The sequence below is a fragment of the Myripristis murdjan genome, chromosome 14 (genome assembly GCF_902150065.1).
Source record: "Myripristis murdjan chromosome 14, fMyrMur1.1, whole genome shotgun sequence".
In the NCBI taxonomy this organism is placed as follows: Eukaryota; Metazoa; Chordata; class Actinopteri; order Holocentriformes; family Holocentridae; genus Myripristis; species Myripristis murdjan.
Window position 1 is genome coordinate 8,989,517 of NC_043993.1, and position 24,486 is coordinate 9,014,002.

Consider the following 24,486-nt stretch of genomic DNA (forward strand, 5'->3'; position numbering starts at 1 on the left):
GAATCAAACCCCAGTCTGCAGAATCATAGCCCTGTTAATTCTGCCATCTGCCGCCCACCTTCCTCTTAACACGGTTTTTTTGCTCACTGTAGTGTCACTGGAGTGTCTCTGGTTGATTAATCTGATTTATAGTGTAATGGCGCTGATTTGAACAGACTGCAGTTGCGACCTTTCAAACCAACTGGTACTTTAAACATTTCTCAATAGCAGAGTATGGAGGTCTCAAACCATTACATGTGTCTGTTTTAGAGTTCTACTACATCCATCACACACATAAGTATCATAGATACATTATGCAATGTCATTCAAGATTTCAGCTTTAAATTACTATATCAGCTCGCTGTACATCAGCACACATGAAATGAGTAAAAAAAAAAAAAAAAAAAAAGTTCCTTCTGAACAGTGACTTTATTGTAGCCATGGCAACACTGTAATTGCTGGACTTCCACAGCACACCACACTGCACTACACAAGACTGGTGTAATCATTTCCATATTAACGCTTTGACATATTTCTTATCCCTGTATTGTTCATTAACAAAGGTCTCAGAGTTATAATTTGGTTGCTGATTTGTATCTAGGGAAGTACTTAAATGACAAATTGAAATCACATTACCCTGGGGGAGGCTGAAATAGATCTAGCTTTCATCTGTAGCACCTGAGGTGGCACAACACTATCAAACGTACGATATCAGACTCTATGGTGTCAGATCAATACGTTTGTAGATTATTATCTTCTGTTTAACTGGATAGCCAGCAGGATGATTGTATAGACAGATACAAGAGCTTGACCCAAAAGGGACAGTGGAGCATAAAGCTGACACCTGAGGCAAGACTGTTTTGCTTCTTCTCCAAAAAGCCCGATTGTGACATAAAAAACAAGTCATACGGGAAATGATGATGAGAAACTGCTTGATCTATCTATCTATCTATCTATCTATCTATCATCTATCTATCTATCTATCGGTATGAGTATATGTATGTGTGATTGTGTTTCCAAAATGTTGTTTCAATAACCTGTGTGGACTATATGGAATTAATTGCATGGAAAACAGTATACCTTTTAATTTAGAACATTATTTGTTATTTATACAAAAGGGTAGACATCCACATCCAGTGCACATCCAGTTTTATTAGGTACAGGACATGAAAACATACCAAAAAATGAATATAGTTGAATGCCTACCATTCTGTGGTTCACAAGGGGGGAAATAAAAAAAAAAAAAAAAAAAGCTTACTCCAATTATGCTAGATTAATGCTACTATATCAGTGGCAAATAGCAGTGCCTAAGGAGTAATCTCTCTGCTTTAATGTCTATATTGCATTTTGTGTATAAATATCAGCATAATAGCATTTACCCTTCCAATTATAATCAAAACAAACAGCCTGGGATGGATGATAAGGGACAGCAGCACCAGCCAGCCATGAGTCAATAGATAAGGTTATGTTGTCCATCAGAGTTTGCAAAGGGAACATAAGGAGGAGGCTGTGAGTAATAGGCTGCCATTCTTTTCATGGCTCAGGTCTTGTGTGAGAACTTGACTCCCACTGTGGGAGTTGCCACAGAGCAGCACGGCATGGTGGGTAATCGTCCAGGCACACCTGACAACACAGATAAATTTGTGCCAGAGGAGAGGCTCATCTTGAGTCCAATCCTGTGTGTTACACTGCACAGATAATCACCCTTGTGTGTCTCTTGTTCTCTCTCTCTCTCTTGCTCACTCTTTCTCTTTCTTTCTGTCTCTGTTTGCTGGTTCTCTCCTATCGTTCAGGCCTACAGCTGCTTCTGTGCTTTCATATCCTCACGCTGGACAATCTTTTGAATTCCTGTTTTGCAATTAGGCCTGTCACAATTGCTTGTAACACAATTGTCCCATCCTACCACGTAATTCTGAAATCCATGCCTACGGCATATGTATACAATGCATGTAATTCCATATTCAACAACAAAATATTTGATAAGCAACAAGCTTATAAAATGATATAATACCAGACATGCTTTGCCATACAATAGTACATTAACAAAAGCTATTTTGGTGGACAGTGAAAGCCAAAGTAATTTTCATATGTCTTCTGGGTTCTTCTGTCTAACAATGGATCAGCTTCTCAGAAAATCACTGAGAGAAAAGAAATTGCCACCCTACTCAGTCTGTGAATCATGTGTGTATCTCTCTCTCTCGCTCGAGTAAAATGGAAGCATGTACACTGTTTAAACCGCCTAAGATGGATTTGGTTTGTGTTGTTCCTTTGGAACAGTGTAAAAGGAGAGATCTGGGACATAGTTAACTGAATGGGATGTTATGGGCATTTACATGGATATGAAGTTTCCTAAAATGTCTGGATGAAGGGTGCACAAGAAGGCAAAAAAGATGAGAGAAAAAAAAAGTTGAAGAGGGGAAAGGAGAGGAGAGGAGAGGAGAGGAGAGGAGAGGAGGGACGATGTCAGCATGTGAGATGAGAAAACAAGGAGTCTGTGATCATAGTGCCGTTTAGCAATACAGAAGTATGAAAGCAGTTTGAGCATTAACTTGCTGTTTCATTTTACACACACCAGGGGTTTCTGCCCTTCAGAGTGAGGCAGGAAGGTTCTTTGAGAGCCTAAGAGGTTTAGAAAGATTCTCCTCTTCTTTATTTCAGGTGTCCTGTCTTTGTCAGCATTTATTTCTCTCTGATGCATTTGCTGCAGGTGATGTGGCTCTGTGACTTCGAAGTGTTTAACCAAGGAGCAAATTGCCGGTTACTTTCTGGTAACTTTCTGATCTTTGTGTCAAGATGGAGTCAATGGTGTAGAACTTCAGAGCAAGTGCCCCTGGCAGAGGAAAGACTATGTGTGATAAAGGTTAAGGGTGTGTGTGTGTGTGTGTCTGTGTGTGCATTTGTGAGACTGCTTGACTGTGTCTGCTTCTGTTTCTCTACATGTCTGAAATATACAGACACCCACGTCTGGATATTTGCTTTGCACGAATACATGTGCACAAGGTTGTTTGCCCATGCCATGCCTTAAAAAGGCTCTTTATTTACCTTCTCATTCTTCCCCTCTTGTCTCATCCATTAAATGATGCACAGCAGCATTTCTCACATAGTCCCCTGTAAAGCTCTCGGTTGCTTAGTTACTGCCTGAGAGCACTGCCAACTGAGTCCCATATGTTGTATCACCTGCAGTGACCCTCTGTGTTTACCACATTCTGCTGCAAGATTCAGTCTCTGCATGGGTCAAACTTGTGAGGTCACATCAAGTCCAAGTGGCCTCATGTGCCTCCTGCAGCCACTGTGAATCAAGCCAAGAAACAGTGGGAACTGTCACATTCTCAGGATCCATGCATATACTTCACCCATAGCCTCCAGGAGTTCTACCATTTGAGGCAGCAGGTATGAAGTACATGTTCTGGAGCTGAATGATTAATTGAAGCTTAAAAGGATGCCAGCATTCGGAGAGCACTGAGACCCCCCAGACAGCTGTTTCTTACCTATAGCCCACCAGGGAAATGTTGGGAGGATGTCCCAGAGACAAATCCCTTGCTTACTTAGCCTGCAAGGGATACTCATCTAGCATCGCAGGAGAAGCATTAGGTTCAATGACCTGCAGAACTGGATTCATATTGGCATGGATGTTGGTATTTTATCTATGTTATTATTATTAGCAGCTGTTGTTAATGTCTGTAAGGAGGGCGGGGCCGCCAATACCATCTGCCAATCGCCAGGCAGTAGCTCATTAATACTAGTGCTTCTAAAACAGCATGTTAGATTGTAGGTGCAAGAGGAGCCCTGGGAAATAAGGGGTTACCTAAAATATTTCCTCACAATTTTCTTTCATTTAAATATTACAGTTGTGTTTCACACAGAACATTTCATAGGTTCATAAAACTGCTACAAAAATGATGACCCCCACCACCCAGCCCCCGCCATCTTCAAATGTTTCATTGGCAAAATAAGATTAACATTCACCCTATAATATTAGATATAAACTGTCTGTTCAATCGGTTGTTGATTTGGAAAATGGGATATTTTACAAAAATGATTTGTAAAATCATTTTATACGCTTTTGTTTTCTCAAAACCTATTTGCTTCTGCAGCCCTCCCAAAGTCTCCCTATACCTGCTAATTCTAATTGACAAACACACCGGTTCAGCAAAGACTATTCACTTTCAAATCAGAGACCTAGCCTGCAGCAAATAACCCATAAAAAGAACAAAGGCAAGACGGTCTTAGATGTGGCTGAACAGGCCAGACCTGCCTGAAAATTGTAGAAATGCTCTTTTATTATTTGTGCCATTTGCGTTTGTGCCAGTATTCCACTTTCTGAAGTCAATTTCTGCTATTTGCCATTGTTTAGTCACAGCAAAAAGAATACCCTTGAAATAGTGGGTTCAGCTTTGAATATCAATGCAAGAGAGAAAACAAAAGAGAGACAGAAACAAAGAAAAAAAAAGAAATACTACCTTGTATGTCAACAGATGTGTGATACGAATACACAACAACCTGCAAAAAGGGTTGATGTTGTTTGTCTTTTAGCCACCATAAAGAATCCCTCGGATGAATTGGCAGCTCAAGTGGCAAATAAATGTGTGTGTGAATATTCATCCTTTGTTAGTGCACCCTCTGTGTCTGGCTGTGTGTGTTATCAGCATCTATGGACCCACTGCATCAAATTACATTTCCAATCAAGAGACTCAATGAAAAGAGTCCCTCTTCCACAATGCATTGCACTGTGGGTCTATGGGAATTACATGGCCACTATTTTCTTGCATATTCTAGGGCGGTAAATAATAAACTCTGTGAGTCCCATGCAGAGATGACTGCACATATGACTACAGGCCACAGACCAGGGAAGGAAAGGACCATTAGATGTGACACTCCTTCAACAAACCCACCTAACAGAAACACCTAGGGCTCTAGTTTCCCGGCGCAGCGCGGGGTGGCGCAGTGAGGCGAACCCCGCGCAGAGCTAGTTTCGACCGGCGAAACGGGAGAGGCAGACAATGTCCAAGTTTCGCAGACCAAAGTGCGCCGAGATGGGAGTGGCGGCGCAGCGGGGGGAGGTGCCGACAGATTCAGCTTGGCGCAGTGACAGTTTCGTGCCAAAAGGCTTCGCCGAGGTGCGCCAAAAGCTCACCATCTGAAACCACGTCTACTTTCAGCGCAAGGCGGAGCGGAGCTGGCGCAGTGGAAGTTTGGCTGCCTGGCGCACATCACCAAAACCTCACAATCAGCACAAACGGTGCCAATCTCCTTTGATCTGACATCAGTTGTGACGGGACAGTTGATATGGAGATTGTTCATGTGTCTGACATTCCAGAAGCCTGCCTGTAAGGTTTTGGTGACATGTCCGCACTGCTTGCCGGTCTCCGCTCCGCGCCTGTCTCCTGAGCTCCGCTCCACCTGCGGCAGTAGACCTCCATATCAGTTGTGTAAACTTTCATTACGCCTTCACGCAGCGCATTTTAAAGGCAAGGACAGGGGCTCATTTGATTGGTTAAATGTGAATCGGCCGTGTCAAACCCACTCCACGCCTTCTCTCCTCCCCTCCGCCGGTAGGAGGGACGGCGGAGTACTTGCGCCACTGAGAACGGCGTGCCAAACTTGGAAAATCCGCCTGGCCACACCCAGTTGGCGAAGCGCATCTGCACTACGCCCCCGCCTCACCAGGTCTGCGAAACTAGAGCCCCTAGAGATTTAGACAAACTTATAACAGGAAAAGGATGTATGTCAGTTCGCCTTCCATACTGTACAGCCTTTTTGTGCTGATACTTTATGCCTGCAGTGTCCAACTGGTGTCTGTAATCCTTTTTATTGACATGACTTACATACCTGAAGTACTGCAATATTGCATATCGGTAACTTAACTGTTAGACAGCCTACAGCACATGCTACACACACACATTTAAATTATTCACTTACATTTTAATATGTTGGATCTTTGAGTGATGTGTAGACAAAATGCATGCAACTATATTTGTGAGATCTCATGTCCCAGTTTGGTCACTCTCCTTAGGGTTAGGGTTAGGGTGATATTGAGTGTCAAGGGTGATGGATTTCTTCTCCCAGTTTCAATTTAATCCCACTCATCCCAATCATCAAGAGACGTTTTTTTTTTTTTTTTTTTTTGGTTAGTACTTTGGGTCACAACTTCAACTATGTGTAGGAGATATTCAAACCCTTATTCTAAGTGTTTATTTTCATTTGCATATTGGATTTGGCTGTAAGATTGATACTGTCGCTTATCCGTTTTAAATCAAATGCCCTGATGCAGGCCTAATTCTTGGCATTTGAGTCCTAATCTGACCCTGCTGGTGCCTCTTTGTCTGCCTACTATAAGCCTTTGTCCACATTTGAACTTGTAATCAGTGTGCTCTTTGCTCTGAAGCAAGAGGCAAGCGTGCAAATCTGATCCATGCCTCAGGCTTGCTGCATGAATGGTATGAGTTAATAGGTATCAGATCTAAAATTGATGTCTCAAAGTATTGTAGGTTTTCTCAGTATGTTCACAGCTACCGGTGATTTATGTTACTCTTGAATATTTGGTTCCTAGCTACAATGGACCTCAGTGTGACTTAGAAAACACAGCACATAAACCTATCAAACCTCTTCAGATACTCACTGAGCATTTTGATAGTGTATTTACTTTGTTGTACTCAGCAGTCTGATTTATATGGCCCCACTACATTACCAAGCCAAGTGTCTATGCGTTACTTAAAGTGACAGCTGGGGCTCTTACACATATAGTCATATTTGCTACTCCATAGAAGTGTATCAATCATCCAGGTTTGACTCGTCACCTAGTCCCTCTTGTGAGAACGGGTGTATAACCAAGACTGCACTGTTCCAAAATGTATGCATGTGCATCAGCAGTCAGTACCAGTAAACAAGATTTTGAGCAGCAACCCGAAACTAAAAAAAAAAAAAAATGTTTTGAAGGCTGCACAGCAACACAGGTTTCTTAAGCATTCATTATCAACACTCTTTTCCATCCCTCTTGTTTGCTGTCTGGTGGAAATACCTTGTTTCTGTATCATTGTGCAACAGCTTCACCTTCCAGGTGTGTAAACAAACATTCTGCACCGAGGTGAAGCCGTATGTTTGCATTTTGGGACAGCACACTTCTGATGAAGCGTATATTCTGACTGGATGATTGATTACACTAGCAAACATGACAATTTGTGTAAGAATGCAAACCATGACTTTAATGCACATACATAATCAAGGAGGAATCATCACAGTGTGTGAATGGATAGACAAAAAGAGAAAAAGAACACTATTTTGTAATTCTTGTTGTATTCATGGGTGTCATTTTATTTATGTATTTATTTGTTTGTTTGTTTATTTATTTATTTAGCCAGACAAAACAGGGAAAAACATTGGCATTTTTTTATTTATTTATTTTTTTTAATTTATTTTTTTTAATTTATTTTTGTTAGAAATTTGGAGTTTACTAGAGAACTTTTGATGCCAGAGGACAATATTATCTTGCAACAAATCCAAATGTGAATGAGGGGATTCACTTTGCAACATTGTGAATATTCAGGTATAATTGGGCATTTTGCCATAATGGAGTAAGAGTTCATTTCCCCCTGTAATAATACACAATTAAAGGCCTGAGGGTCTAATTACCATGCTTTTGTTTGGCAGAGAACTTCTCCACTGGTTGTCAAGTGTTTCTAAGAGACATGCTTATTAGAGATATAGCACAGTGTCTTACCACAATCTGTTGTTGACAACTCAAGGCCTTAGCACTTGTGAAAAGGGAAAGCGTAATGGATCATTGTAGGTAGAAAAAAAAAAAAAAAAATAGGAACTTAGTCCATGAAAGTGAAATCTGTAGAGAAGGGCAAAATATTGTATGTCTCATTGTATTTCCCTTCTGCTCCCTTTCTTTCATTTCTTTTGTCCTGTTTGTCTACCCCCTCTCTCCTCCACCACATCTCAGCACACTTCAATTGCTCTTCTATACTCTCCTCCCCCCTCGCTCCCCTTCCTCCCCCCTCCACTACTTATTTGTTGCACAGTTCACAATTTGGAGCAGAAACAACCTTGGACTTCAACGCCTAACTTTAATCTACCCTTGGCGGAGATGTTGTTTGTATGGTTGACATTTTGTTAATGAACAATTCCACTTTCTCTAAAACAACTGGCAATTGTTCTCTTCTGCAGGCTCTGATAGATAAAGAGGCATGGCGAAAAACTGACTGAGAACCCAGAGCCACCACAGCAAATACTAACATACATTCGTAAAAACACAGAAACAGGGTGATTAATGAAAATAGAAGATGGACGACATCAATATTGGAAAGATTGCTAACGCTTAAATTTGCTTCTTTCCTCAACCTGTGTCGCTTTCTTTCTTTATCTCTCTCTTTCAGTCTTCCCTTCTCAGTTTAATTTTGCTCCCACACAGCTGTGCCAATGTGCTGCCATGATGGCCATTAAGTTGTTATGGTTTTCAATAACTGTTTTATAGAGTTTGGGCATCAGAGGCCTATTTGCAAAATGAACTGATGAGACATCACTGAGGTGCAAGAAGTGTACTGTCATCACTTTAACTTTCAGAGGCTGAAAATGGAATGGTTGGAATGGGTCAATCAATTTTCACAGTCTGAGTGTGTGGAAATATTCAGCCGATGAAATTAAGTGATCTCTGTCCAATGCATGCACATGTGGAAAGAATGCACCAAAAGTTTTGTAAAAATGAGACCTCCGTCTTTGAAGCCGTGTAGATGTTGAGTCGACATGTTGAATGTTGACAGCTGTTGCTGTTTGAGAAACTCATTCATCACATTGAGTTTGAGAAGAATGTTACGGGAACCATCTGCTCGAAAACTATTATTTGGTAGGATGTTTGACTAAGAAAGATAACTGTTTCAATCATCTGACAAGACTGCATTAACAGTGTGCTAGTGTATATTACCTATACTTCTGGATAATTTAAGTTATGTTGAGACTTCTCAACAGATGAGAAGCCTTTGGTATTAAAGAAGCATTTATTTGGTGATATGTCTTGTGTCACAAGTAGGTCACTTCAACATTATCCATGTTAGGGGTAAAACAAAGAAACACATTACAATACTCGGATTATTTGTTACATTGTACATTATCATTTTTGCAGAAGGGCAACGTTGAACTGGTTTTCTAATGAGCTAACTATTTACTGAATGCAGCACAGTAGTCACTGATGACTGACTGTGATGTTAAAGTTTGTAAACTTTATTTATTTATTTATTATTATTTATTTATTTATTTATTATTTATTTATTTTACCAGGTTTAATTGCTTGCTTGCTTGCTTTAAAAAAAAAAAATCAAATTTAAAAAGTAACAAAAACAGATGAAGACCTCCACAATTTCCGCAGTGTAGTCCATCATGAGGAGGAACACAACATGTGATCTTGTCTACTCAGTGGCATTATTTTAACAAATGGTGCAGTCAGATTAAAAATCTCACCTTAGGCCATACACGAACAGTGCCGTCGGGGTGCAGTCGAATCATTCTGTTTTTCACTGTGACACCGTGGACAAAGGACTTCTTTCGTTGAGAAAGTAGGTGTCGGGACCCAGAGCTGGTCAGCCACGCGGTTATCTAAGGTCAGGTTGAGGGGATCTCAGAGTAGGACAGCCGCTTGTCTCGCCAGGCCTGCTGGAAGTACATAGTCAATGTGTAATCCTGTAAAAGCAGAGAGAGAGATGGATGGAAGGTGGAGAGAGAGAGGAGAGGGAGGAGGACACCATAGTGGAAAGAGGGAGGTATTGAGAGGTAAGCAAAAATGAAGATATAGAGGGAGAAAAGAAAAAGAGGAGGAGGGAGGGGGTGAAGAGTGAGGGAGGCAGGGATGAAATAGGAAAATGAAAAAAAAGAAACAGAGGGGCAGAGGAGGATAGAAATGGGTTACTTCAAAAAGCAAACCATTTTATACAGATGTGCTGTAAGACTTTTCCACTGCGAGCTCTCAGGTTAGACCAGACTGGGCTTCAATATTGGATGAAGTTCACTTAAAAGCAAATGGAGCAGTGGCAGTACAGACCAAACACTCTCAGTACAAAGCAATGGGGAATTCCTTCTGTTCATAGAAACATGAGGTAAGTGTGGCAGTGTGAAAGTGTGAGTGTGTGTGTGTGAGAGAGAGAGTGAGAGTGAGAGAAGGTGAGATTGTGAGAAAGATGGGTTTTGGATGTAATGTGTGTTAATGTGTGGTGATGATGTATAGTGTGCGTATGTGTGTGTAAAGCTGGGTGGGTGGGTGTGTTGTGTGTGTATCTACATGTGTGTGTTTGTGCTTGAAAGCAATAGTTAAAGATTAAGATGGCGCAACCACATGGTCCCAATGAAGGAAGATAACCCTAAAACGACCCCAAAAATAGGTTTTACAAAATATGTCAAATACACTGCACTTATTTTGACAGTAGTTGTCTTATTGAGATTTAGTATTGTTTGTGAAATGGGCTCACTACACTTGCATAACATATTCACTCATTTTCTGCTATCTGTTCTGCTCACAACCAGAATGGCAGATGATCCCCCTTCTTCTCAGTGCACTCACATCGCATCAAGCCCAGCATAGACAGCATAGCCTTGGAGTTATATGTCTGCATTACATGGCAGAGTCTGAGTTCAAACTGTGTTAGATATGCTGCTGCCATTACATAATACCCACATTTCCATAAAAAGGAGATGGAGGTAGGGGTCTCCTTATCATATAAACTCTATAAACTTTTTTTTTTTTTTTTTTAAGAAAATAGCCTGCATGAGCCAATGAGCAAATTTCTTATACTTTTTATCCAGGGATGACAAGGATGAAGGGGAGCTTCTGGTCAGATTCATTCATATGCCAAGTGGGATCCATGTACTATGAGTCATGATATGCAAAGTATCCCCAGTTAATATTCCTAAATCAGTTTTGCTCCTCTGAGAGGCTTGATATATTTTCAGTGAATGTAAGAAACTCTATTCCCTGTTCTGCCTATACCATGTATGCAGATAGGTTTCATTATGTCCCCGTGTTAACCAGTACAAGCCTTTGTACATTTATTGCACCTGGAAAAATTAAATGATCGTACTGTGTGGGCCAGTGGATTCACTACATGTCAACGTTTCAATTAAAACTGCAAAAACTTTGAAAATATAAAATTCAAAATGATAGGAGTGATTTTAATTAAATGCAAGGATAGAATACACACACGAATCCGCACCAATGCGCATCACTGCATATATGCTCAGGCAACTGTATGCTAACACACACACACACACACACACACACACACACACACACACACACACAGGTAATCTTTTTCCCTTCTGTACAAAATGCAGGAAGTTTAATCATTTACATTAAAATTTCATAACTGTAAATCCTGGAGAAGATAGAACAGTCAAGCCAGCAGTCGGCTGCTCATGTAGCACATTAAAAATAAGACAAATGACAATCCATCCATGAAAAACTAAGTTAAATAAACTTGCTGTCTCAGGGAACTTTTTTGTCATGACTGGCACATCCACTTCCTAGCAGAGAGGCTGAACCTGCATTTTTGACTATGCCTGTCGGCCACAGTTCTGACATCCCTCTGCACCTTGGGAACTGGAGGCTTGGATATTGACTGGATAGAGTCGGGGAAAAGGAACAGCTTTGCACAGTGAAGTCATTGTTTGACTGAAATGGGTTTTGTCATGTTGTTGTTTGTAGCTTACTTGGCTTGGGGTGCTGACAGCCACAAGTTTAAAAATTCACTTCCCAAAAACATGCACAACAGTATAGCTTATGAATGGCAATTCTGGAGTTCAGCACTGCAGTTGGGTTTGAAATAGGACTGGACACTGGGGAAAATAATAATAATAATAATAACAACAATAATAATAATAATAATAATAATAATTATTATTATTATTATTATTATTATTATTATTATTAGTGTCACAATAGTCACTAGTGGTTCCAAAATTTCTTTTTTTTTTTTTCATTTCCCTTTATTTTATTTTATTTTATTTTATTTTATTTATTTTCCATGTTTTATGTTTCCAATGTTGTCATTTTTGGACAAAAAAAAAATAGTTGTTGATGACCTTTTTGTAATGATGATGATGACATGATGACATAAACAAGTTCCTCAGTGAAAATAAATACTAAAGTGAAAAGTTTTTTGCATTTACCCCCAGTGAAATAGCAGAAATGTCAGAGGCATACTAATTTGCCCCTAAAATTTGTCCCCTTCCTTCAACTAGACAGACAGCCTAACAGACAACTAGCTGCTTTCATGGAAAGTCCAATTGCGGAATATCCCGCTTGTAAATTTCTAGCCACGATGATAACGTGGTGTTCATGATGTAACCTTGGCAGAAATTCATGCTTTCAAGGGGAAGAAACTCTTCATTTCCTCCACAGGAAATACCAAGGAAGAGAGCATCCGTTTTCCTGAGTTTACACAGTAAACACTAGTGTCAGCGATGATTCTTTCACATCCCGATGCTCTGAAGACAGCAACTTTTTACTAAAAGTAAAATTCAAATACCTGTCAAAATTAGCTCTGAACGTGACACTGCAGTGCCTCCCTAAGGTGTTCTGAAGTCAAATGAGAGAGGGGTTGCATGCCTAGCACTGTACTGGAACATTACAATAAAAATGAGCCAGTGACTGCCAATATAACAAAAAATATGCAAATTACAGAATATAGTAAGCTACATTTTTCCTCAGTTTCAGAAAGGCAGCATCATCACAGCGTGTGGCTGGAGTTTCTCTGTCAAACTCTAAACTTTGAATCTTTATGATGACAAAACAGCCCTCCTCTCACTGGCTGCAAGACAAAAAAAAAAGTTTTTGATTTACTTTCTGGTATTTTATTTTTTTCAAAGAAATCTCATTCTACAGGGAAACCCGATAGCATTTTTGCAGAAGTAGCTTTTTTTCACTTTTTTTTGGCACATGGAAGCCTCTCGCACATCACTGTTGGGTGACATCTAAGGACAACATGCATATCAGCACTGCTTCATCCAGTTGCACCAACCAGTCCTTGCCTGCACGTGCTCCATTCCCAACAATTTAGTTCCTCGCTGGTTGGTGGTTATGTAACAGCTCGCATTCCTCTCCATTCTGGCGTGCTGCACACCACTGCACGTGTGGCTGGAGAGATGCTTGTTGCCATACAGTCATCTAAATCTATCTTCTCTGCACTCATCAATACACACCACAAAACAGGATTTTCTTTGATGTATTAAACATCAGGGGGGCCTCTACCTCCCTTTCCTGTTAGCATGCATACACCCTCTGTCTCTCTCTTTCTCTATCTCTGAAAACTTGTGCATTGAAAATATTCTCTCTGACAGTTGTAGCTTCTCTCAGTGCTGTGTATCACATGCACGGAAACTTCAGTAAAAAATGAGAGATGCGCTGAACATTTTAACAACGTTTCTGTGCTGTGTATGAACTTGGATACCCATATGTGTGCATGTGTGTAAATGTTGTGACACGTGTGTGTTTCTGCTTCAGGGATTGCACACTGAGGTGAAAAAGGATCACGGTAACAGCGCAGCTGTAATTTTGACCTCACATTGGGGATTGCACAGGCTTTCTCATTGTTATAAAATCCTTTGCAATACATAACAGCAGAAATTGGATAACAAGTGTCATGATCTTCTGTATTACATCACTCATATCCTTCGCACTCTGATTATAAGCTCTATTGCAGTCACAGAGGCCTTCAGCCATTCTGGCATATGCCTAATTCTCCCACCCACAGAATCCACTTTTTCAGTCCAAAGTACTCTTAAGTGGCTGTCAAAACTTCTGCGTGACCAACAGCCATGGTGGGATAAGGAGTGCATTATGACGTGGGGGTAGACTTGTTAAGCTGACTGAATGTTGCCATTGTCATCCCTGAGAGCCTAGTGTTGGAGGGCCGTCTACCTGAGGTGGCTGTGGTTTGCTTTGTGGGACAGGCCCAATGGAGGTGCCACTGTGGCCAATTTACGGTGAACATAGAGCAGTTCTCAAAGACTGCTATTGTGCTTCTCTCTCTCTCTCTTTCTCTGTCTCTATCTCACTCCTTCTTTCTCTTTCGGTTTTGTCTTTCTCTGTGGGAGGAGGAGGTTGTAAATCACCAGAATAACTGCTGTGGCTGTGCGCATGTAAGTGCAAGCGAGGCTGTCATAACAACAGTCATAATGAGCATCAGTACATAAACTATGTTAGAGAGAGAGCGCATGCGTGAGTGCGAGAGAGAGAGAGAGAAAGAGAGAGAGAGAGAGAGAGAGGAATGGGGGAAGAATGATGTTAGATTTATGAGAGCAGAATGTGCAGTGCTGCCAAGCTGCCAAGGCGAGGACAATACAAAGTGATCATTATATTCTCACACCCACCCTCGAAGCTGTTCAGTTCCATAATAACTAATAACTAATTTCCAATGCCTTGACATGCATCTCTCTGAGCTCATAGGCTTTTCTCATTTTGATTATTTCTTATCACTCTACAAATATCAAATTAAACGCATGACATAAAAATAGTGTATATGTAGAATACACACATAATTATTTTCATTTTAATATTTGCTAAATGTTATTAAATAGTTAAATGGCAACTATTTGATGATTTTCTTTTTGCGATTGATATAATGTGCATTATAACATGCTTGGAAGGAGCACCTCAACAGCAGCCAGTCTATTATTGTTGGTTTGTGTGTGACGCTTTTGGCAACGTGCACTGTTATGCTCAACTGTGTGGTAATACTCTTCAACAAAAAAGATAGTTCGTATATAAGTGGTCCAAGAACACAGTTAAGCAGCAAAAAATATACAAAATATGACGTATTCTGTTGTGGAGATGGAATATATTTAGTTGCAGTTTCAGGTTAGTTTTTGTATTTATATGTTTTAGGTAGGTTGTGATTTTTGGTCAGTTGACCCTGTTTGCTTCCACAGTTGCTGTTTTTCCAAGCTGGGACTGACCAGAAGATCTCCAACCAGGGGACTCATTTCTTGAGGTTATGTCCATGCAACTGTATCACTATTGGTCAGCAAGTCATACAACCAGCCAAAAATGCTGAACGATCCCTTTAAGGCTGCATACACCCTAGTGGTCCGCTTAAGGGAAATATGGTATACACTGGAACACCAGGCATTAAGGCAGAGGTAAAACAAGCATGAGCCAACTCCAGGCCGGTGCTTTGTTCATTCACATAGCAGGAAGCAACTCAGTTTCTAAGATTAATGACAAAGTCAACACACGGATCAAATGCTTTCTGCAGTGATTATAACATTGCGCTACTATAACAATTGAATGCTAACAGGTGGAGTTTTTACGGATAGCCTCACTCAATGCAGATTTTTATTGCCTGGGTTGGCAACCTGTTGATTAATTGTTATTTTAACACCTTGAAATATTTTGCATTTATGAATGAATAAAAATTGATTTGTAAAATACAAATAACCAAGATGACACCAAGTTATGCTTCCTTGCATGATATGGTTGACTCGTGGTGAAGCAAGCTTTGTGGAGTAAAGTCAGTCTTCAGTCTTAAGCTATGCTTTTAGAATGCATAGTACACTGTATACTGAGATCGCTGAAAAAATGCAATACTTTTCATTGCCAAGGCTGCAGTATGGGACTTTTTAAGTCCATTTTTATAATGCACACAAGCAATACACACAAGACTGAAGGGGAGAGAATGGGGAGTGTCTTGTAGACATACTTTCTTCAAGCACAAAAATACTAGATAGCAGAAGACAAGTTATCAGTGGGAGTGGGAAACTACAGTGTATTTTTGTTCAGCTGTGCTTCAAACACTGAAGGGTAACTGAGATTTAAACATAAACAGGGTCTCTCATTACTGATCCACATGTTTACATACTTTTCTGTGCTAAAATTGTTGGATACATTTATGGAAATTCACATGCTACTCTGTGACGTGTAACTTCATCTTGCCTTCAAAATGGGACACATACAAACTAAAGTTGATACTGCTGGCACTCCCACTCAGAAAACAGTTTGAGGACACACACACACACACACACACACACACACGCAACTGCGTCATCACCCAAAGCCCGGGTGGGTGTGCTCCATTTCATACTCCTGGCATACAGTCTAGAGGTGATGCGCGCAAGGCACCATCATCACGCTTGCTCAGTAGCTTGTGGTTATGTGACAAAGTGAAACAGAGCGAAATGGATCAGATGACAATGAGCAACAAACAATGTACTGATTTGCTTACACATACTGAAATACATATCGACACTTGCTAGGGACCTTGAGTCATCATACCTCCTCTCACATGCGACATTTACAAATTGTTTGAGACTTGCCTGTAAGTCATGCCATTAAATCTGTGACTCATGTCCAACTATACACTCTAAGTCTCTACACCTCTGATAAATAAGCATAATGTATGAAACTGATAATATGTGGGGGACACTGCTTAGTGAATGCCACAGTGAATGCCCCTTTGAGCATATTGATTAAAAAATGAATATGTAAATACATACTGATTCAAAAGGCATCATTGGTATTTGATTTTAATCACATACACATCAGTTAAATACATATAATTTTTTTAAAAAATAATATAATTATATAGAATCGTATGTAGTTGTGAACCCACTGTTATTCTCCATATGATATTTGGCATACAGAATAGTTTCTTAAGCTGTAGGTGATAGGACGATGATATTCCCCAGTCATTGCCCACATACATCAAATTCAACCCTGACCAAAATCTCTATTCAAAGAAGCACAGCCCTCTCACTGAAAAATGTTGGAGCCCTGCCTACAGCTCAGCCAGTGAGACTCCATGGATCCCAGGTCACCTTTTCCACTGTGACCAGGTTTTGCCCCAAGCAATTCAGGTAGCCTTGTAAAGCCTGAGAAATTTGTAATGTTATGTTGTCTTGATTGAACACACAATCTAGGACAAAGCCCAACCCACGCACCACTCCAATCCTAGCTGATAAGGTCTGATCCAAACTCTTGCAAACATCAAGTTTGTATTTAATCATTGGAAGGGCACAGTTTACAACCAGTGTGGGCAGATTTCTCAGACAGACCGAAATTCCAGACAATGCCATTCATGTGCTTTGTCAGTCATCATTGAAAAAAAAGAAGAAAAAAAAAGAAACCACCCCTTTAGGAATCTATTTTAGGAGTCTATTTCATACCATGAATATTGCTAGACTTCATTTGGTACTATATGGGGTGACTGCCTGTGATAGTCGTGAATGCCAGAAGTGATGTTAATTAAGCATCTCACACTGCTCACATGAATGACAAGTCACATGCTAATGTTTGCCGTCTGGGGGGGATTCTAAAAATTAGTTAAGCCTTGTCTTGTTTTGGGTAAATTGTCTCAGAAATTGCATTATCGAAGCCTGCGTTCAGCTGATGTGTAGAGTCACTACATGAAAGACTGATAACTTCCTCATTTTGCTTGTTTTCCAGACCCATGATAACTGACGTGAACTTGTGGGATGAAAAGGGTTATTTAAACATCAATACCTGGAAAGGAGAGGGTATTTCAACTTGCCAAGCCACCCATAAAGCCAAATGTCCTGTTGTTTATTCAACATGTTCCCATCATTGTTTTGTTTCCAATGGTCACTGCATTAGAAGTAGCCTGATTTGACCCGATATGCTGACAGCACTTGATTAGTTTCCAAGGTGATCACACCGGTCCTATCGACCGCCAGAGAAGCCAGCGTCTGGCCTTCTGATGAGGACTGGTGACAGAAGCTCTACTTTTTCAATGAACACAGCACTAGCAGTGGATCGCGAAGCACCCAAGAGAGGAAATAAGATGAGTGACAATTCAGAAAGAGAACCTCTGTGTTCTGTGGCTGAAAAACAAATTTAAATTCACAAGAGGGTTGTTGTCAAAAGCCATTATTCCCTCGTTCTGTTGTTGTTTACTTGGACACTGCAAAAGCAGCAGTGATTACGAGCAACAACCGCCAACAAAAACAACAGCAACATCAACAACAAAACAAACAAACAACAATTAGGACAGCCTTGGCACATTCCGGCAACTGGCCCATGTCCTTGCTCAAAAGCTGCCTCAGGCTCAGTTACGGTGGCAGGGAGGATAGCCTGTGGGGAGGCAGGCTGAGCTATCACTTAAGAAGGGTGCACAAACACACACAAACACACACACTGGTTTAATTTTGCCATATATGGCTTCAACTTTGCATCACAACCGGTGGCTAAATATAGTTCAGGAGTTCAATCTCATAGGGCTGAGTTCCCACTGTGTGTATTATGTTTTGTGTGTATTACTCTCGATTACTACCACTGACCTGAAACACTGGGTACGATGCACCATACAGACTAATCACTCTGACCACTCCATCTTGAGGGTTTGGAACCTATTGGGAACAAATTTGGCACCCTCGCCAAGGCAAACTGAAATGCCCCTGAGCTGTGTTCACAAGGTCTACAGAGTAGATGAGGGGAAAAAGGAAGATATAGGGAGAATGAGATGGGAGGGTATGCTGGAGGAGGGAAAAGAGGTGAAGAGGGCATGAAAGAAGTAGGCTGGAAACAGACCAGTGGGAGAGGGAGGGGATGGAGGAGAGGCAGAAGGAAGGGGAGAGTGAGACAGAGGGGAGGTGGAGTAGGAGAACAAGGACAGAGAGAGGAAATCTGAGGGCTAAGCCTACTAACCTGGCATAGCCAACTGAGCTTGTGAGATCACTTTCTTTTAACTCGCAAAACCATCTGGCCATGCTCCAACCAAAGCATTATTGGGAGCTACAAAACATTTGGACCAATTAGAGTCCTTTGAGGAACTACAAGCATGGCATAGATGACGATGACCGTGAGAGGCTACAGTACACTGAATTGGAAAACAGGGGACAAAAGGACACTGAAGAAGAGTTTCCTCACAGAAACGGCAAGAGCAACATACTAACTATAGTGATACACTTACCAACATGCTTTCTCACTTTGGCCAAAACAGTTCCTCTTGTTTGTTTAGCTTCACCGCTCACATACTGTGTCATACGGTTCATTTGTCCCATCACCGGCGTTGTGTTTTTTTGTGAATGCCGATTGCTGCCACGCAGTTTGAACCCAACAGTGCCCAAACTCTGTTTTGTTAAGCAAAAAAATGAAAGACAAAATCAGAGTATGACTGTCCCAGACTATAAGTCTACTGGGAGAAAAAAACAGAGAGGTAAGGGCAAATGGGGATGACTAACTACTATATATTGCTTATATATCTCTATCTTTCCCTCTTTCCCCTCCCATCATATCCAGTACCCTTGAAGCCAGTTTTCCATTTCAGAGCAGTGGCTGGTGTGGCGAGTTTGCTGGAAGGGACAAAGGGGGAGGGGCGGGAGGGGGAAAGCGAAATGAAAGGCGCTGGAAAGCTCAGCGGAGCAGTGATGCAAATTGCTTTTATTCTCACAGCTCTTCATTTCCAGGCTCTGATTTCAGCACCAGCAATGACCTCCCTCCACTACTTTCTCTCCCCCCCTTTTCACCTCTTTATCCCTCCCCTTATCAGCCCTACCTCTTCCTCTTCTCTGTCTCTCTCTCTCTCCTGCCTTTTCATGCTCTTTTATTTTCTCTCATCACACCATCACATGAATGTTTTTACATCTACATTTCTCAGTAGTTTTCCCTCTCTCCCTTCCGTCTCTCCTCTATTCTCTCTCCATCCATCCATCTCAATCTCTGCGGAGTCCCTGTTGCGTCTATCTGCATGTGGTGGGGAAAACGGGAAGCGGGAACACGTTGGAGGCGAGTGTGAATGGCTTAGATCATTACTGCTAAACAGACACAGCCTAGGGAGCCGTCTAGAGAACATGACAGGTGTTGGATCAGCCTCTGAGGTGCTAGATGGATTCTGAAGGGCCCATAAAGCATTTGAATTTGAATATCTCACCATCAAAGCTTACTCGCATAAAGATGGTAACTGAGATAAGAGGAGTTTTATTCCAAAATGACATTTCCATCATTCAAGTAAAAGGGCACTTGGTGTTTAAAAAATGATTGACAGGACAAAATGATGGTAAATCCTTGGTTGTCAAATTGATAACACTTTAATCTCCGTCTTAAGTCATTGAGTCTCATATTCAGTCTTAAAATTGGGTTTTTCTTAACAAAAATCTGCCAGTGGGATGAGATATTCTAATCCTACTTGTTTCCAATGCTAATAGACTCGTTTCCCAAATGTTTTTGAATCAAGTGTCCTTGTCTTAACACTTGGGGGCTGACTGCAACATTCTGTCTTCTCTTAATTTCAAGATTTCAACACTGACCATGAAACAAGATGACTTATTTAAATGGAAATATTTTGCAGTGTAAAGACTGGTACATCTATCTTTTGGAAATCTATTCATTTATTTCCAGAGTGGATACATAACATTTTGTGCAATAAACTTTTCAGAGGGACAATTGGGAAAGGTACATGACCTTGAAGAAAGAATGTGAAAATCTAAAACAACCTCATTCTGAGCTCTCCTTTACCTCCACTTCTCTCCATCCATCTCTCTCTCTCTCTCTCTCTCTCTCTCTCTCTCTCTCTCTCTCATCCTCTCTGAATAAGCTTTAGTGGGAAGGAAATGTGAGCCTTCCATCACTCAGCCATATGCCCATACTGCACTCTATCATCCGCCCACTTCAGTTTCTCCAAAAAGCCCTCCAACAATGAGCGGTCCTCGTTTCTCCGTCTCACATGCTCTTCATGCCCTCGACGGTATGAGCATAGGGTGCAGCACTTTCAAAGTGGCCTAATAATAGACAAGTTGATCCCCACACAGCTGTATGACATAAATTCCCCAGTCTCTAGAGATCTCTGTATGGAGTCCTTAGGATTCTGCTCTGTATTTTGAACAGACTGTCTGCATGCAGTATGAAATAAAAAAAAAAGAAATAAAAAGAAAAAAAATCACCATGCTTCAAAGTTATATGTATGTAAAAAAAATGTTTTTTGCCATATTGTACAACGTCTCGTACATATTATGTATCAGGAAGTTGCAACATTTCCGTGCAGTTCAGCTTATGAAGCTCAGCTGTACATCTTGAATTTGTAATGTTGAACCCACCAATATGACCAGTAGGTTAATGGGAATGTTAAGGAAAAATGTGCAGTGTGTGTCTACATTGCACAGTATGCACACATACACGTGGATGTATGCATGTTTATAGCATAATAGCAAACAAAATACTGGACAGTAAGAGTGTTTTTTTTTGTGTGCTGTTCAGATGTTGAGATTGAATTCCCAGAAGGCCATTACTCTTCACTGAACAAAGCTCTTAGAGTCAGTCCACTTTTTATTTTTTTCTGAGACCATTTCCTTAGTTTATGGCATGTCAGAAAGTAGATGACGGACTTCAATAAAGCACAGACTCTTGTTTGTTTACTTGTACTTTGTCTAACCTCCTCTCCCTCTTTCTCTCACTCTCTCTTCCTCTTGCACTCTCCCCCCTTTTCTCCCTCTCTAAATATATACCCCCTTTTCTCGCCATACTCTTCTCCTTCATCATTTAGTTTGGCCTGGACACAGCTTTCAAAAGAGTCTGCTGCTGAAGGTGAATCAAATTTAGGGAGCCTCTTTCAGTGCTCTCCCAAAGCAGGGGTTCACAGCTTGCCAGTTGGCAGCCGTGCAGCTAACTGACTACATGCAATTTATTAGAGTCGATTGGAGCATCTGCAGGCCCTTTTGTGTCCCTGGAGAGGAGTAGAGTGGAGTGGCAATTCAGAAAGGGGGGTGGAAAAATGGGAAGAGAGGGTGATGGAGAAGGGAAGAGAGGGGGAGAGCAGGACTCACATTAGTAGGGTGCTTTTGAATCCTGGTGCAAGACGGGGGGGGAGTTGATGGAGGTTTCAATCTCAGCTGTCATTCACAGACGACGGAAGGTTAGCTGGCCAAAGAGACGAGGAGCAGTAAAATATAAGAGCCTGTGTCGCTGCACGTCATTTGTACCACTTACTGTCTCCCGCTTGAAGAGGTTGTTTTGTGTGTGTGTGTGTGTGTGTGTGTGTGTGCGTGTATGTGTGTGTGAATGCACGCACATGCACTTCTATTTGTCTGTAAATCATTGTGCAGCCTTGTCTACAATGCTTGATGTTTGAAATTGCGTGGGAGTGTGTTTCTGTATTTCTAAAGGCGATCTTGCCAAACTTCTGCTTTTCTGGTGCTGCCAAAGCTCAAGACAGCTGTCCTTCGACAACCACACTCAAAGACACACATACACAGGACACACGCGCAAACACCTACACACTCACACACAAAGAAAAATATACACAAACACACCAATGGAAGAAACTGAGTCCCTCACTTCATGCATTATGGAGGGCTTGGGAACTGAGGAACTAGCTGATTGTTATTCCAACAGAGTAACCAAGAAGCACACGCCACATCTCCACATTGTCAACAATGAGATAATGCAATATATAGACATATGTGGATCGATGGCAGGTATGGAGTCTGAGTGAATTCAGAGAACAGGTTATCAGCAGGAGAGAGAAGCATCTCGTGGATCTGACCCACAAATCCAGTTTGTGTGTGTGTGTGTGTGTGTTGGTGTGTGGCTGCGTTCATGCACAGAGGTGTATGTATCTGAATTGTCCAGATTTGATGGCTTGCATATATCCTTGAGCAAGGACACCCTTGAAGAAGCAATATCTCCTCACAGCTGGACTGACCTACAAGCGACGCAGGGGTGCTTTAGGAAAGTGTCAGCTTCAGAATGTGTGGGTCTGTGTGTGGCAATGACATACAAGGATAACAGCAGAGCCATGTTATTGTAGTAAGTGATTCAATCCATCTTCACACCTTTCAGGCACCAACCAACACTTCCTAAAAACAAGGACGGATATTGATGGGCACATAAAATGGCTGGGTTGAAGTGCCATTCTTCAATACAAGATAACATTCTGATTTATTCATACATTTATTTATCGAGAGTAATCTTGCGCTGCCATAAGTCTTGTGAGAAATGAAATTAAGCTGCAGACAGAGGCTGGCACAAGTGGGACACAATCACTAAGTGGGTCAAGCTTCTGCGTAAAGGGGAAAGAGGTTGCATGTCATTGAAAACAAATCAGATGGAGCTTAACTTTGTGTACAAGAGCTTTCATGAATTCATTCCAGACTTTAAAATAACTTGCTCATGCCAGTCACTTCCTGCCAATTTTAAAAGCAGCTCCACCCCATGGCTCACGTTGATCATGTTGCCTGCATTCATGGCAAGAGAGCTCTTTGGTGGTGCTCTCTGGAGGGAAAATGTAGTATGGGCCTACCTCTATAAACTTTGTGATAGAGTTGCCAAGTAGTTAGAGATGGTACTCCTAAACTGAAGGCAAACATCTGCCATGCAAAAGTGTTACACAGCAAAAAAAAAAAAAAAAAAAAACTGAACAATTAATTTAGTTTATTTTTCAGTTCTATATTGGTTTTACTGCATTCATTTTCTTAGAACAATTTCTTTTAAGAGAAAGTTTATTAGCATTGGAAACAAGTGAGATTATCTCATCCCTCAGGCAGATTTATTTCTCTTATTAAAAAAATAATAAGAAGAAGATTTTAAGAATATGACACTAAATGATGAATTGGAGCCAGCTCCTGTTGAGTTGCTAACCCAGTCGCCAGAATAAAATGTTGCCATTTGATGTTCATGTGAACCAACAAATACTTTGAAATGTCAACATGTCTGAACTAAAAATATGTCACATATCAAAATTTGCACTTACAACCGATGTCAGCGTCATGTGACTGTTAACGTTTGTACATGCTTTAATTCTGGTTAATGTTAGCTCATTAGCTCGTTAGCTACTTTAGCCACTTTCATTTGCTTCGTTAGCTTCATTAGCCACCAAAAGTACTTGGTTAAGGTTAGGAAAATGGCATGGTAAACATTACAAAATTTTTCCTGCTAACTAATATCCCACTTTTGAATGATCCTTTCCTGCATTGTGCTTGCCCCAATATCCTGTTTCAATCACAAAAATGTCAAATTATGAAAAATAAGCTCCCAAAATGCCATTTCATTGTGACTTCAAAAATGGACAGTCCTCAGTCTACAGCTATAATGAACGTCTTCTGCTTGTAGAGTAGACAACACTGTATTGTCAACAAATCTCAACAAATCAAGTCAGACACTGGCAAAATATCTTAGCTGGTGTAGTGAAAACATGCCGATGCTTATATAATCTGCGGTTTGATTTGATTATTTTATTACTTGATCTTAATGTCCCGATGAATTCAATCTATTTCCTGACAGAAGAAATTATTTGGGGAAAGGACACAAAAATCCAGTTTCATGCAAGCTGGGAGCCGGCTATCTCAAAGAAACGCAAGGCAATAATGATGACTTTCTGATGTAAGCATCGAGAAATGCTAACACACTCTCAGTAACTGTGTGTCCCACAAACCTACACACAAATCACGGTTGACACTAATCCTTGCCTTGTTATTTGTTGTCCTGGGGAAATATTCCTCATCTCATCTGACTTCCTTAACTGGTGAGGAGTGATCAACTTTCTCTTCAATTTTGTGAAAAAACTCTACTCCCAAACC

At 40.9% G+C, this 24,486-nt stretch overlaps 1 protein-coding gene across 1 annotated transcript in view; it reads right to left on the bottom strand.

The window, feature by feature from the left end:
* Positions 1–24,486, bottom strand: part of gabrb2b (gamma-aminobutyric acid type A receptor subunit beta2b) — a 69,272-nt gene that overhangs the window by 26,753 nt on the left and 18,033 nt on the right. Inside the window, 3 exon segments of the mRNA XM_030069067.1 lie at positions 9,448–9,526; positions 9,528–9,591; positions 9,594–9,654. Of these exon segments, the coding sequence (XP_029924927.1) occupies positions 9,448–9,526; positions 9,528–9,591; positions 9,594–9,654 (204 nt within the window).